Source organism: Neoarius graeffei, chromosome 6 (assembly GCF_027579695.1).
Source record: "Neoarius graeffei isolate fNeoGra1 chromosome 6, fNeoGra1.pri, whole genome shotgun sequence".
In the NCBI taxonomy this organism is placed as follows: domain Eukaryota; kingdom Metazoa; phylum Chordata; class Actinopteri; order Siluriformes; family Ariidae; genus Neoarius; species Neoarius graeffei.
Genome location: NC_083574.1, coordinates 14345913 through 14361005, shown reverse-complemented (window position 1 = coordinate 14361005; position 15093 = coordinate 14345913). Strand labels below are relative to the sequence as shown.

Sequence of the window (15093 nt, the reverse complement as noted above, 5' to 3'; positions counted from 1 at the left end):
GGTACACTTCAACTATGAGAGACAGAATGGGGGGAAAGAATCCAGGAAATCACATTGAAGGATTTTAATGAATTAATTGGTAAATTCCTCGGTAAAATAAGTATTTGGTCACCTACAAACAAACAAGATTTCTGGCTCTCACAGACCTGTAACAACTTCTTTAAGAGGCTCCTCTGTCCTCCACTCATTACCTGTATTAATGGCACCTGTTTGAACTCATTATCAGTATAAAAGACACCTGTCCACAACCTCAAACAGTCACACTCCAAACTCCACTATGGCCAAGACCAAAGAGCTGTCAAAGGACACCAGAAACAAAATTGTAGACCTGCACCAGGCTGGGAAGACTGAATCTGCAATAGGTAAGCAGCTTGGTGTGAAGAAATCAACTGTGGGAGCAATTATTAGAAAATGGAAGACATACAAGACCACTGATAATCTCCCTCGATCTGGGGCTCCATGCAAGATCTCACCCCGTGGGGTCAAAATGATCACAAGAACGGTGAGCAAAAATCCCAGAACCACACGGGGGGACCTAGTGAATGACCTGCAGAGAGCTGGGACCAAAGTAACAAAGGCTGCCATCAGTAACACACTTCGCCGCCAGGGACTCAAATCCTGCAGTGCCAGACGTGTCCCCCTGCTTAAGCCAGTACATGTCCAGGCCCGTCTGAAGTTTGCTAGAGAGCATTTGGATGATCCAGAAGAGGATTGGGAGAATGTCATATGGTCAGATAAAACCAAAATAGAACTTTTTGGTAAAAACTCAACTTGTCGTGTTTGGAGGAGAAAGAATGCTGAGTTGCATCCAAAGAACACCATACCTACTGTGAAGCATGGGGGTGGAAACATCATGCTTTGGGGCTGTTTTTCTGCAAAGGGACCAGGACGACTGATCCATGTAAAGGAAAGAATGAATGGGGCCATGTATCGTGAGATTTTGAGTGAAAACCTCCTTCCATCAGCAAGGGCATTGAAGATGAAACGTGGCTTGATCTTTCAGCATGACAATGATCCCAAACACACTGCCCGGGCAACAAAGGAGTGGCTTCGTAAGAAGCATTTCAAGGTCCTGGAGTGGCCTAGCTAGTCTCCAGATCTCAACCCCATAGAAAATCTTTGGAGAGAGTTGAAAGTCCGTGTTGCCCAGCGACAGCCCCAAAACATCACTGCTCTAGAGGAGATCTGCATGGAGGAATGGGCCAAAATACCAGCAACAGTGTGGGAAAACCTTGTGAAGACTTACAGAAAACGTTTGACCTCTGTCATTGCCAACAAAGGGTATCTAACAAAGTACTGAGATGAACTTTTGTTATTGACCAAATACTTATTTTCCACCATAATTTGCAAATAAATTCTTTAAAAATCAGACAATGTGATTTTCTGGATTTTTTTTCTCATTTTGTCTCTCATAGTTGAGGTATACCTATGATGAAAATTACAGGCCTCTCTCATCTTTTTAAGTGGGAGAACTTGCACAATTGGTGACTGACTAAATACTTTTTTGCCCCACTGTATATCTCATCTCATTATCTCTAGCCGCTTTATCCTGTTCTACAGGGTCGCAGGCAAGCTGGAGCCTATCCCAGCTGACTACGGGCGAAAGGCGGGGTACACCCTGGACAAGTCACCAGGTCATCACAGGGCTGACACATAGACACAGACAACCATTCACACTCACATTCACACCTACGGTCAATTTAGAGTCACCAGTTAACCTAACCTGCATGTCTTTGGACTGTGGGGGAAACCAGAGCACCTGGAGGAAACCCACGCAGAGAACATGCAAACTCCGCACAGAAAGGCCCTCGCCGGCCACGGGGCTTGAACCCGGACCTTCTTGCTGTGAAGCGACAGCGCTAACCACTACACCACCGTGCTGCATAAAAGTACATATCTTTTTTTAATTAAGTAAAAGAACATATCTTTTTTTTAATTCAAGAATTATTGATGCCATTTTTCACAAATTGCTACTGTCATTTCACCGGTTTTTTTTACATTCTAAGCAGAAATGATTTTGTTGGATATTTTGTATAAAGTTTTCATTTATCAAATTTGCAAAAAAATAAAAGCGCTCTGTTTCTCAAAATCCAGTGACTGTGAATAAAATGAAACAGTTATTTTCACTCAATCTTGTCATACATGGCTTACAGCCAACTTGGTGCTACATGGCTCGTCAGCTATCAGCTCATGTACGACTCGATTTCATGGAATAACTGTTAAATATTGTACCTTTAGGGGTAATGGCTTGTCACTGGGGCAGTACCCTCTAAGATACTTATTTGTACCCTGTATATACTGCTTGGGAATATATTATACACACATGCATGCACACACACACACACACACACACACACACATATATATTGTGCCTTGGGGGACAGAAATGGACTCCTACTGTACCCATATTTCTGACAGTGTAGTGCTGTAGATAGGTTTGATTAAATTTAAGTCTGAAACATGCATAGGTTAGGCCACTTATATTTAAAATGTTTTACTTGTACTACTTTTCCATACAAATCTAATAGAAGTGGACTTGAATGGTACCCTTATAGGATTGCCCATCTCGAGATGAGATTTTGTCAGGGAAAAGAAAGAGACTTTGTTCATGTCACAATTAGCATGCTTTGACAAATAAAATGACAAAACTGACAAGAAAAACACAACCTATTAAGTTAACTTCAGCTTCATCCAGTTAACAGGATTAAAGGGAGGGGGATGATAATATCTTCTGAAAAACTTCAAATCAAATTTGCAACCTTGATAAAGGTAAAGTCTGAATTGATGGCTTGAAACAATAAAATGGCAATTGCTATGTATTAAACGGAACATGATGCATAAATAAAGCAAAATAAACTAGACATAAACTAATTTAGCCAGCATAATTCAACACAGTAAAATGGATTAACTCACTGGGAGATCTTGCAGTTCGTTGCTCGGACAAGGCGCCCGGTGTAGTGGATGTTACACCTGACAATGTTGTTGGTGAAGTCCGACTCAAGCACAAAGTATTTGGGATTAACCTGAACCTGGAGATCAGAAAAGGAGGAAGAGATATTATATTATATTATTACTTCACTGCATTAATTTAGTTCTGAAAAGAGATTATCACTCACAAGGGGGAAAAAACGATCTCAGATCAGGTATCAGGAGATAAGTAAAGCCTCTGTCTACATCATTCCTGATATCATTTTTTTCTGAGACACAAGGCAGACCTGTATTTGCCTGACTTTTTTTTTTAATAGCACTGACGGTACGATCAGAAATAGGAGCATACCAAACACATTGCAGCACCACATTATTCACATTGTTGGAGGACTCTCATCTAGCAGCTGCATTTGATATAAAATGAAGGGCTCCTTCAGTTAAACATCCATCAAGTTCTAGCATGTTCTCTCAGCTGCACATACAGGATATGTCGTTTTACATAGAGAGAAACGATACAGTGTCTTGCAAAAGTATTCATCCCCCTTGGTTTTCATCCAGTTTTGTTGCATTACAAGCTGGAATTAAAATGGATTTTTGGAGGGTTAGCACCATTTGATTTACACAACATGCCTACCACTTTAAAGGTGGACATTGTTGTTTTATTGTGACACAAACAATAATTAAGATGGAAAACAGAAATCTGGAGAGTGCATACAGTAGGTATTCACCTCCTTTCATAAGAAACCCCTAAATAAGAGCTGGTCCAACCAATTCACTTCATAAGTCACATAATTAGTTGATTAAGATCAACCCGTGTGCAATCCAAGTATCACATGATCTGTCACATGATGTCTGTATAAATCCACCTGTTCTGAAAGGACCCTGACTCTGCTACACTATTAAGCAAGCAACATGAAAACCAAGGAGCACTCCAAACAGGTCAGAGACAAAGTTGTGGAGAAGTATAGATTAGGGTTGGGTTACAAAAACATCCCAAGCTTTGAATGTCCCAGGGAGCACCATTAAATCCATTATAGCAAAATGGAAATAATATGGCAGTACTACAAACCTGGCAAGAGAAGGACACCCACCAAAACTCACAGACCGGGCAAGGAGGCCATTAATCAGAGATGCAACAAAGACACCAAATATAACACTGATGGAGCTGCAAAGATCCACAGTGGAGATGGGAGTATCTGTCCATAGGACCACTTTAAGCTGTACACTCCACAGAGTGGGGCTTTATGGAAGAGTGGCCAGATAAAAAGTCATTGCTTAAGAAAACACATTTTGTGTTTGCCCAAAAGCATGTGGCAGACTCCCCAAACACAGGAAAGATGATTCTCTGGTCAAATGAGACTAAAATAGATCTTTTTGGCCATCATGGGAAATGCTATGTGTGGCGCAAACCCAACACTTCCCATTACCCTAAGCAGGGGCGCAGATAGGATTTTTGAACTGGGGGGGACTGAGCTGTCAGCAAATGATTCCATTTTGTGTAAATGCATATATATATATATATATATATATATATATATATATATATATAAAATGTGTGTGTGTACTGAAGCTTCAATATACATTCGAATTGTGAGTTTTCGAACTGATTGAACATTGGTAGACAAAGGCCTACGTGGTCAACATTGCTCGGTTTTTGAAAAAACGCTGTAGCTAATTGTTTTTTGTTTTTTCATTGTTGACCCCACCAGGGATTGCCTGCAGGCCAAGAGGACAATGTTAACATCTTGAATCTCATAATTTCAGTTAACAGTTGCTGCTTACTAAAATAACATTATACATAAAAATAACAACATTAAAAGATATTCACCTACAGCCTAGAATGCTGTTATTTTACATTTAGTCTACTTCAGGTAAGTCCAAATTCCTTCTTATTATTATTAGACTAGCTACTCAACATTACAAAACAAGTACTTGTCACATCTGGGAAAGGCAACAGGCATTGGATATTTACATCTTTTGGTTCTTGAAACAAATGCTGTGATTTTTTTCCCCCTCTTCTCTGGCTTAATGTGGCAGAAAGATCACCAGCTCGGTCATTAGACAGTTGTTTACAGTATGATCACTATGGATACCGCGACAGGCAAAGTCCCCAGCTCCCCTTAGGACCCCGGGGTCGAAATGGTGCGTTACATTTACATTGGAAGTCGGAACTTGGAGCTCCGAGCAACATAACCTCAGAACTGAGCGCTTCCCAGTTTAAAAACTGGGACATCATGGAACATGGAATTCGAAAAAAATGGCCAGTTAATGAAATGAAATGAAAACCCCAATGTTTATGCTGGGAGATGCTGGATTTCAATGTTTTTCCGACTTCAAACTTCCAACTTACGAGTACAACTGAACGCACCATTAGTCACAGCAGAAACACCGCTGCTATCAAATGGATGAGCTGTGCAGTGTTATTAACCAAGAATTACGTGGAAAATGAACACCTTGCTTTCCCAACTCTGCAAGGATCTGCTCCAGCCTACACCGATTCAAGAAGGGGAAAATGTGGATTGGTCACTGACAAGGCTGCTGCTGCTGCCATTTCAACTTTGTGCTGCAGTGTAAGTTAGTCTAACTAACGGAACATTAATCCTCACTTTTTCTACCTATGTGTGGCGCCTTACGTAGGGACGGTGGGTGGGTGGGACAGATGGGGGTCACTATAAATCTGGGGGGGACATGTCCCCCCCCGTCCCCCGTGCTATCTGCGCCCTTGACCCTGAGAACACCATTCCTACAGTGAAGCATGGTGGTGGCAGCATCATGCTGTGGGGATATTTTTCATCTGCAGGGACAGGAAAACTGGTCAGGGTTGAAGGAAAGATGGATGGCACTAAATACAGGGCAATTCTGGAAGAAAACCTGTTTGAGTCAGCCAGAGGTTTGAGACTGGGAGGAAGGTTCACATTCCAGCAGGACAATGACCCTAAACATACTGTTAAAGCTACATTGGAGTGGCTTAAAGGGAAACATTTAAATGTCTTGGAATGGCCTAATCAAAGCCCAGACCTCAATCCAATTGAGATTGTGATTTTCTTCCATTTACATAGATGCTGTGAATTGTGGCAGACATCTATATGATTGACCATTGCTTCACAAACCACCACCACCACCAACAACAACCAAAGCCACCAGTTATTCTAAAGTGACCCAATTGGCCTAATACGCTACCAGTGAAAATGGGGAACTGGGGAGTGACAAATACAATGGCCTACATCATTTTATTTGAAGAACATTGTAAAAAAAATCAACACCACACAAATGAAACTTAGAACTAGACACATAGGGACACAACCTGAAAACCAAACTGTCTGGGTTAAAACCGAGCAGGTGGCAACCCTAATCCAATCCCATGTTTAATTTCCGAATGAAACTAACATCTTCAGCATACACTAGCATTCATTTGGGCTTGGATCTGTTTATGATTGTCACAAGACTGCCTTGTTGGCTTCCTGTTCCTCACTTCCTGTTTTCCATAGCCCCCGCTAAAGCTCCTCCTTGACCATTCCCTTAATTGTTAGCATCTGTGTTTAGTTTGTTTTTACTTAGTAAATGATGTGTGAACACAACTTTCTTTGTCTGTGCATTAGTAAGGCTTTGTATGTTGAACTGCAGAAACTTTCCATCGGTGGTCTCTCTGTTATGCTCATTTATTTAAGGCCCGGTCACACAGCACTCCGCGTCTATATCACGTACAAAAAGATACAAAAATCTGGTGGACGTGGTCGTAAGTGGTAATTTTTGGTCAATTTTTGGCTTTGCCGTGCTTTGTACGGGGTATGGCCGTCGGCGGCTGTTTCACTGCTGCAGCACTGTCAAATCACGGGTAACCGCGGCTCAGCATCGTTGGAAGAGCGGCTTGCTGCGCATATAAAAGCGGTAGGATATGTTGAGCCTGTATCAGTTGGTTCTGTTGGTGCTGGAGCATTAAGATGAGGACATCACAGCGTTGAGGGTTCATGTTCACCCCTTGACATCTAGACTGCAAGTGCCGAGGTCTCAGAAAATTACGGTATTTACATGCCGCAAATCAGAAGTGATGCAGAAGTGATTAGACAGTGATCAATCGAATTTAGAACTTGTTTGAGACGTCGTTTAACGGGCTTAGACAGTGGTATGTACGCGGAAAAATCCATTTCTCAGTGATAAGCCGCTAAACACACGCTATATCCCGTGATACCAACGCGTAACACCCGTCCGATGACCGTGCTCTGCCCGTGATAGACCGCCAAACTTTCGCGTCTTACCACGTCTCCCCAAGTTTTAATAACGGCCGGGACACTGATTATCACGTGTTTTTCACGTGTGTTGCACGTCTTTACCACGTGTGCCGGCCGTGGTTGTCCGCGGTCTAAAGTTTTGAGCAGTCCAAAACTTTTTGCCGCGTCCGACGCCGTTCCGATTTTCCCCTGCGTCCTGTCACGTCTGTATATCGACTGTAACACGTCTTAAGTTCGACATCAACACGAACAACATCGTCTGCTTCACGGGAGAGCACTTTTTGACGGGTTTTGGCCGTGATAAAGCCGTAAAGCGCTGTGTGACCGGGCCTTTACTTAGTTCTAGTTTGCAAGTTCTCTAGATTTTCCAGTTATCCCGAATTGTCATTTTGCCACGTGCTGGTTTCTGTCTTGCTTGTTCAGCCAAACTGTTTGTACAGATGTACCCCTTTTAACTGTGATCCTACCCATTTTAGAGAAAACACTGGAATACCCCCAATAAAGAATCTTTCTGCTAGCATTTAGCTACTTCTGAATTCCATATGTTACCATCATTAGCATGCTTTGAATTAGTAGCCTTGAAATGGTCCAAGAAATGGAACAAACTGGCAAGTGAAACACAAAGTGAAAGAGTTCTGGATTGCATTAAGCTCATATGAATGTTATTACCTTCAGTATGTAGTTTCCTGGTTTGACATCTGTGATATCAATCCACTGGCAGTCAATATCTGCATTGTATGTGTCATAGCAACCAGGACTGAGACCCTGGAGGAGCAATTGAAAACAAGATTAAAAGAGGATGAGTCTTCCAGTATACACAGCAGCAGTTGGACATTTCAATTGAATTCAGTTTTATTTGTATAGCAGTTTAAAGAATATACGGTATATACATATTGCAACAAAGCAGCCTTCAAAAAAATCTGCAGAAATGAACCGTATGTAGGTTTATATTCCTATGAAGCAAACCAGTGGTAACTTGAGCAAGAAACCTTGAGAAACAAATCACTTCTACTCGTCTATACACCAAAAAATAAGGTTGTAAAGCAATGTCACTATCTATCTGATTTTGTATCTGGTTAGTGCTACAAAAATTCACATCTACACTACTGTGCAAAAGTCTGAGGCACCCTATCTTTTTTCCATACAAACTTTGTTATAGATTTCTATTTTATGACTTTCTATTTTATGACCGTACTGTACATCTGCATCTATATATAAACCTGAATTGGGTGTGGCCTAAACAGGAAGGCTTTTCTTTTCCTTTTCTTTTTTCTTTTTAAATTATATATGAACCCTAGAACAAACTGTCCACTTTTCTATTGTGACCTGTGGAATCCAATGCACACCTCGACCAATATATCTAATAGTGCACCTCCTATTCGTATCTGTTGCTGCATGATGGTGCAGTGGTTAGCACTGTTGCCTCACAGCAAGGCGGTTCTGGTTCTGAACCTGCAAGTCAACCAGTGCCTTTCTGTATGGAGTTTGCATGTTCTTCCTGTTCCTGCCTGAGTTTCCTCCAGGTCCTCTGGTTTCCTCCCACAGTTGAAAGACGTGGATTAGGTCAGCTCTAAATTGCCCGTTGGTGTGAATGTGAGTGTGAATGGCTGTTTGTCTGTCTGTATAATTAGATAATAATAAGAGATTTATTTTATTAAGATCTGTTCAGTACTTTGGGAGTAATGGCAGGTTGAAGTTGGTACAACAGAGTGCACTGTCTGCTTGTGGGATGTCAGGAAACCGCCGGTGCTTTTTGAGTCATGGGAAAGTGCTCAGGCTCTCTCTCTTCTGATCGGTTTTCAACTGGATTACTCGTGAACATCAGTCAGATAACTTTTATAGGGATGTTCCCTCGCTCTCACCTGCCAATTTCCATGTAAATATCTTGAAAAATAGAAAAGTTATTAAGAAAAAAACCATTTGATCTCATTCGTTAATGAGGCCCATTTTGGATCCTAATACAGAATATTACGGCAGTTTTCTATAAATTAAGCCGTTTTTTCAATCTTTGATTTGTAATATCTCGAGAATGGATAAACATATTTTAATTCGGTAAAAAGTATGTTGTTGTGCATTCAATTCTATATTCAATGAGAACAGTTCCAAGCAATTTGGGTTGAATTTGAATTTTCACCTGATATGCCTCATATTAGCTCCATGATAGACTGGCAACCTGTCCAGGGTGTACCTTGCCTTTCACCTAATGTCATATAGGATTGGCTCCAGTCTACTCCATGAAGCTGAATGGATAAGTGATATCGAAAATGAATGAATGAATGAATGAATGAATGAATGCTGCATTTGATTATAACTTGTACCTTGGACTATTCCAACCTCCAACTAGGAAAAATCAAAGAAAACCTCCCCAACTCAGAATTACTACTCAGAAACGTGAGAAGGTCTCCTGAAGTTCCCCAAGTTCAGCAAGTGACATCAAATCAACATGGCTGCTCACAGCGTCAACAGTAAACAAATTAGCAATTTTAGATGTTCAAATGAGTAATATTGTTTATACCAGACTTCCCTTTCAATCAATTAACATACATACATACATACATACATACATACATACATACATACATACATACACATTTGCTTGTTTAGCTGATAAGATTGACTATACAGTTTGCTTTTGAGAATGTGAGGATGTAAACATATATCAGTCATCACAGTTAGCTGGCTAGGTTTTTCTTGCTAACAAAATACTTTTCCCAGTTTGTACAACCCCGATTCCAAAAAAGTTAGGACAAAGTACAAATTGTAAATAAAAACGGAATGCAATAATTTACAAATCTCAAAAACTGATATTGTATTCACGATAGAACACAGACAACATATCAAATGTCGAAAGTAAGACATTTTGAATTTTCATGCCAAATATTGGCTCATTTGAAATTTCATGACAGCAACACATCTCAAAAAAGTTGGGACAGGGGCAATAAGAGGCTGGAAAAGTTAAAGGTACAAAAAAGGAACAGCTGGAGGACCAAATTGCAACTCATTAGGTTAATTGGCAATAAGTCATTAATATGACTGGGTATAAAAAGAGCATCTTGGAGTGGCAGTGGCTCTCAGAAGTAAAGATGGGAAGAGGATCACCAATCCCCCTAATTCTGTGCTGACAAATAGTGGAGCAATATCAGAAAGGAGTTCGACAGTGTAAAATTGCAAAGAGTTTGAACATATCATCATCTACAGTGCATAATATCATCAAAAGATTCAGAGAATCTGGAAGAATCTCTGTGCGTAAGGGTCAAGGCCTGAAAACCATACTGGGTGCCTGTGATCTTCGGGCCCTTAGACAGCACTGCATCACATACAGGCATGCTTCTGGATTGGAAATCACAAAATGGGCTCAGGAATATTTCCAGAGAACATTATCTGTGAACACAATTCACCGTGCCATCCGCCGTTGCCAGCTAAAACTCTATAGTTCAAAGAAGAAGCCATATCTAAACATAATCCAGAAGTGCAGACGTCTTCTCTGGGCCAAGGCTCATTTAAAATGGACTGTGGCAAAGTGGAAAACTGTTCTGTGGTCAGACGAATCAAAATTTGAAGTTCTTTATGGAAATCAGGGACGCCATGTCATTCGGACTAAAGAGGAGAAGGACGACCCAAGTTGTCATCAGCGCTCAGTTCAGAAGCCTGCATCTCTGATGGTATGGGGTTGCATTAGTGTGTGTGGCATGGGCAGCTTACACATCTGGAAAGACCCCATCAATGCTGAAAGGTATATCCAGGTTCTAGAGCAACATATGCTCCCATCCAGATGATGTCTCTTTCAGGGAAGACCTTGCATTTTCCAACATGACAATGCCAAACAAAATACTGCATCAATTACAGCATCATGGCTGCGTAGAAGAAGGGTCCAGGTACTGAACTGGCCAGCCTGCAGTCCAGATCTTTCACCCATAGAAAACATTTGGCGCATCATAAAATGGAAGATACGACAAAAAAGACCTAAGACAGTTGAGCAACTAGAATCCTACATTAGACAAGAATGGGTTAACATTCCTATCCCTAAACTTGAGCAACTTGTCTCCTCAGTCCCCAGACGTTTACAGACTGTTGTAAAGAGAAAAGGGGATGTCTCACAGTGGTAAACATGGCTTTGTCCCAACTTTTTTGAGATGTGTTGTTGTCATGAAATTTAAAATCACCTAATTTTTCTCTTTTAATGATACATTTTCTCAGTTTAAACATTTGATATGTCATCTATGTTCTATTCTGAATAAAATATGGAATTTTGAAACTTCCACATCATTACATTCCGTGTTTATGTACAATTTGTACTTTGTCCCAACTTTTTTGGAATTGGGGTTGTAGCTTGAAAAAATGTCATCATTCTGAGTTCCAGCTTTCCACTTCTGAGGTCAATAGAACACAGTATATATATTTTTAATTGTTGAGAACAAACATTCATATTCAGCTACAGTGTCTTGCAAAAGTATTCATCCCCTTTGGTGTTTGTCCTGTTTTGTTGCATTACAAGCTGGAATTAAAATGGATTTTTGGAGGGTTAGCACCATTTTATTTACACAACATTATCACTTTAAAGGTGTTTTTTTAAATTATTGTCACACAAATAATAATTAAGATGAAAAAACAGAAATCTGGAGTGTACATAGGTATTCACCCCATTTCATATGAAGCCCCTAAATAATAGCTGGTCCAACCAATTCACTTCATACATCACATAATTAGATGATTAAGATCCACCTGTGTGCAATCAAAGTGTCACATGATCTGTCACATGATGTCTGTATAAATCAACCTGTTCTGGAAGGACCCTGACTCTGCAACATGAAAACCAAGGAGCACTCCAAACAGGTAAGAGACATAGTTGTGAAGAAGTATAGATCAGGGTTGGGTTATAAGAAATATCCCAAACTTTTAATATCCCAGGGAGCACCATTAAATCTATTATTGCAAAATGGAAAGAATATGACACCACTACAAACCTGACAAGAGAAGGTCACCCACCAAAACTCACAGACCGGGCAAGGAAGGCATTAGTCAGAGATGCAACAAAGACACCAAAGATAACACTGAAGGAGCTGCAAAGATCCACAGAGGAGATGGGAGTATCTGTCCATAGGACCACTTTAAGCTGCACACTCCACATAGTGGGGCTTTATGGAAGAGTGGCCAGAAAAAATCCATTGCTTAAGGAAACACATTTGGAGTTTGCCCAACAGCATGTGGCAGACTCTGCAAACACATGGAAGAAGATTCTCTGGTCACATGAGACTAAAATTGATCTTTTTGGCCATCATGGAAAATGCCATGTGTGGCACAAACCCAACACTTTGAGAACACCATTCAAGCATGGTGGTGGCAGCATCATGCTGTGGGGATGTTTTCATCTGCAGGGACAGGAAAGCTTGTCAGGACTGAAGGAAAGATGGATGGACTAAATACAGGGCAATTCTGGAGGAAAACCTGTTTGAGTCAGCCAGAGGTCTGAGACTGGGACGAAGATTCACATTCCAGCAGGACAATGACCCTAAACATATTGTGAAAGCTACACTGAAGTGATTTAAAGGGAAACATTTAAATGTCTTGGAATGGCCTAATCAAAGCCCAGACCTCAATCCAATTGAGAATCTGTGGTATAACTTGAAGATTGCTGTACACCAACACAACCCATTTAATTTGAAGGAGTTGGAGCAGTTTTGTCTTGAGGAATGGGCAAAAATCCCACTGACTAGATGTGCTAAGCTCATAGAGACATGCTTCAAGAGACTTGCAGCTGTAATTGCAGCAAAAACTGGCTCTACAAAGTATTGACTTGGGGGTGAATAGCTATGCACACTCCAGATTTCTGTTTTTCATCTTAATTATTGTTTGTGTCACAATAAAACAACAATGTTCACCTTTAAAGTTGTAGGCATGTTGTGTAAATCAAATGGTGCTAACCCCCCAAAATCCATTTTAATTCCAGCTTGTAACGCGACAAAACAGGACAAACAAAAAGGGGGATGAATACTTTTGCAAGACCCTGTATATCTTAGCTATAAAGTGAAAAGCTGTTCAGTCCGAGCAGATTGTGACTAATGAACACAGGACAGTCTTTACAATTACAGCAGAAGTTCTTTAGTACAAATCTACTGTACAACTGAACCAAGGGTAATTTTTTTTTTTCCTTATTCAGGATGTTGCCTTGATTTTGATAAAGGATGCTAAAACATGCTGTCTAAATTGAGCCTGATTCAAGACTACATTTTTCTATCGGAAACAATGGGTCGTACTTGCGTATGGGAAGTGCAGGCGTAGCGTTTAAGATGGCCGAAGTCACACGTGGTGTCTTCCAGACAAAAACTGGCCTTGTGTCCTTCTGCTACTTTCCTTCCTGTGCTCACCTCCAGCAGGTCATAGTGACTGAATTCATCCATGCTGTGGTAATGTCTGCAAAGGGAAGAGTGTGTGAAAGAGAGTGATTCATTCATTCAGTCAACATAATCTAATAAAAGGAACAACGCAAGCAATTCTCTTTCATTTGCACTTGTTCATTTTGCCTGTCAGCTCACAGCACTTTGAGAGCACCGTGTTTGTTGGTAATGTTGGGTTCGAGTGCCATGGGGGCAATTCAATCAGTCGCACACTACTGCAAGAGCTGTTCAACAAGCAGTGTCTAGTGTTAAGAACCTCAATTCAGACACCACACACCTTTAGTTGCACATTTTCCAAACCATGTTTGGCAGTGATGTAGCCATTGGAACTCATGGGAATTTCAATCAGCCTGACAAAGTGTAGATTCAAATGTTTGACTTTCAATGCAGCAATATGAAGCATCAATTAAGTTAGTATTTCAACACTGCACCTTTTGTGGAATTAAAGACCCACTGTATGAGTTAAGTGTTTAGCTAAGGCGTGCTTTAGAAGGAATCTGGCAGGTGATGTAATAAATGGTGGAGCATACTGAATCAGAAAGGAATTAAGTCTAACGTTTTGTGTTACAGCACAAGAACGAAAATAGCCAAGGGCTTTCTGAAAGCTACTTTCCACCAGAAAGGCACTGACAGGGAGCAAGACTCAAAGTTTCCACCAGGATAGAAAGTTATACATGATATGCCAAAAAAACAACAACAAACCCTTAATTCTTCAGGATGAGAAGGTGACAGATATAGTACAGGTAGACATACCAGAGAATGAAAGAGCAGTTTTTAGCATCCTGTATGATCGACAGAATGAGTAAAGCAACTATATACCACTGTGATATATATTTAAAGTCAATTCCAAACTCCTAGTTATACTAGTTTGTTATACTGGTTATTCTAGTTTCCAAGCTCTTAATCATCCCATTTATCCCAAGTCATCTTTCTGCTGCCTTCTGGTTTTGCACCCTTCAGCCAATCTTCAGTTATACAGAGCCAAAAAAAAAGAGAACCTGGACCCTTATTTATTTAATTATCATCCTTAAAGCTAGACGGCCTTTCGATTTCATAAAATTGGTGAAATTTAGTTCCCTCTGAAATTCGGTCATTGTGATATCTTGACCGAGATGTTGACCTGTCTGATCCATCCTGATGCCCCACTGGAGTCTCATCACATCGCTCCTGTGGAGGACAGCCCCATATGGACAGTCAAGTCTCACTTGGAAGATGGCTCTGGACACTTACAGTAATGCTTTTATGGGTGAGGACTACAGTTGACTTGCTAACTTTAGGACTGCAGTTGTCATGAACAGTTTATAACTTCAACAAAACAGACTTCATGTTAAAACTGTTAAAATGTTATCACGCTATCTGTAATCACCCAAATGAGGATGGGTTCCCTTTTGAGTCCAGTTCCTCTCGAGGTTTCTTCCTCATGTCATCTGAGGGAGTTTTTCCTTGCCACTGTCGCCACAGGCTTGCTCATTGGGGATAGATTAGGGATAAAATTAGCTCATGTTTAAAGTCACAAATTCTGTAAAGCTGCTTTGCGACAA

The 15093-nt window shown here is 40.7% G+C and overlaps 1 protein-coding gene across 1 annotated transcript in view; it reads right to left on the bottom strand.

The window, feature by feature from the left end:
* Positions 1 to 15093, bottom strand: part of loxl1 (lysyl oxidase-like 1) — a 42207-nt gene that overhangs the window by 11371 nt on the left and 15743 nt on the right. Inside the window, exons 4-6 of the mRNA XM_060923339.1 lie at positions 13412 to 13568; positions 7827 to 7922; positions 2914 to 3029 (exon numbers count right to left, since the gene is read on the bottom strand). Coding sequence (XP_060779322.1) covers positions 2914 to 3029; positions 7827 to 7922; positions 13412 to 13568 — 369 coding nt within the window. The remainder of the gene's footprint in view (positions 1 to 2913; positions 3030 to 7826; positions 7923 to 13411; positions 13569 to 15093) is intronic.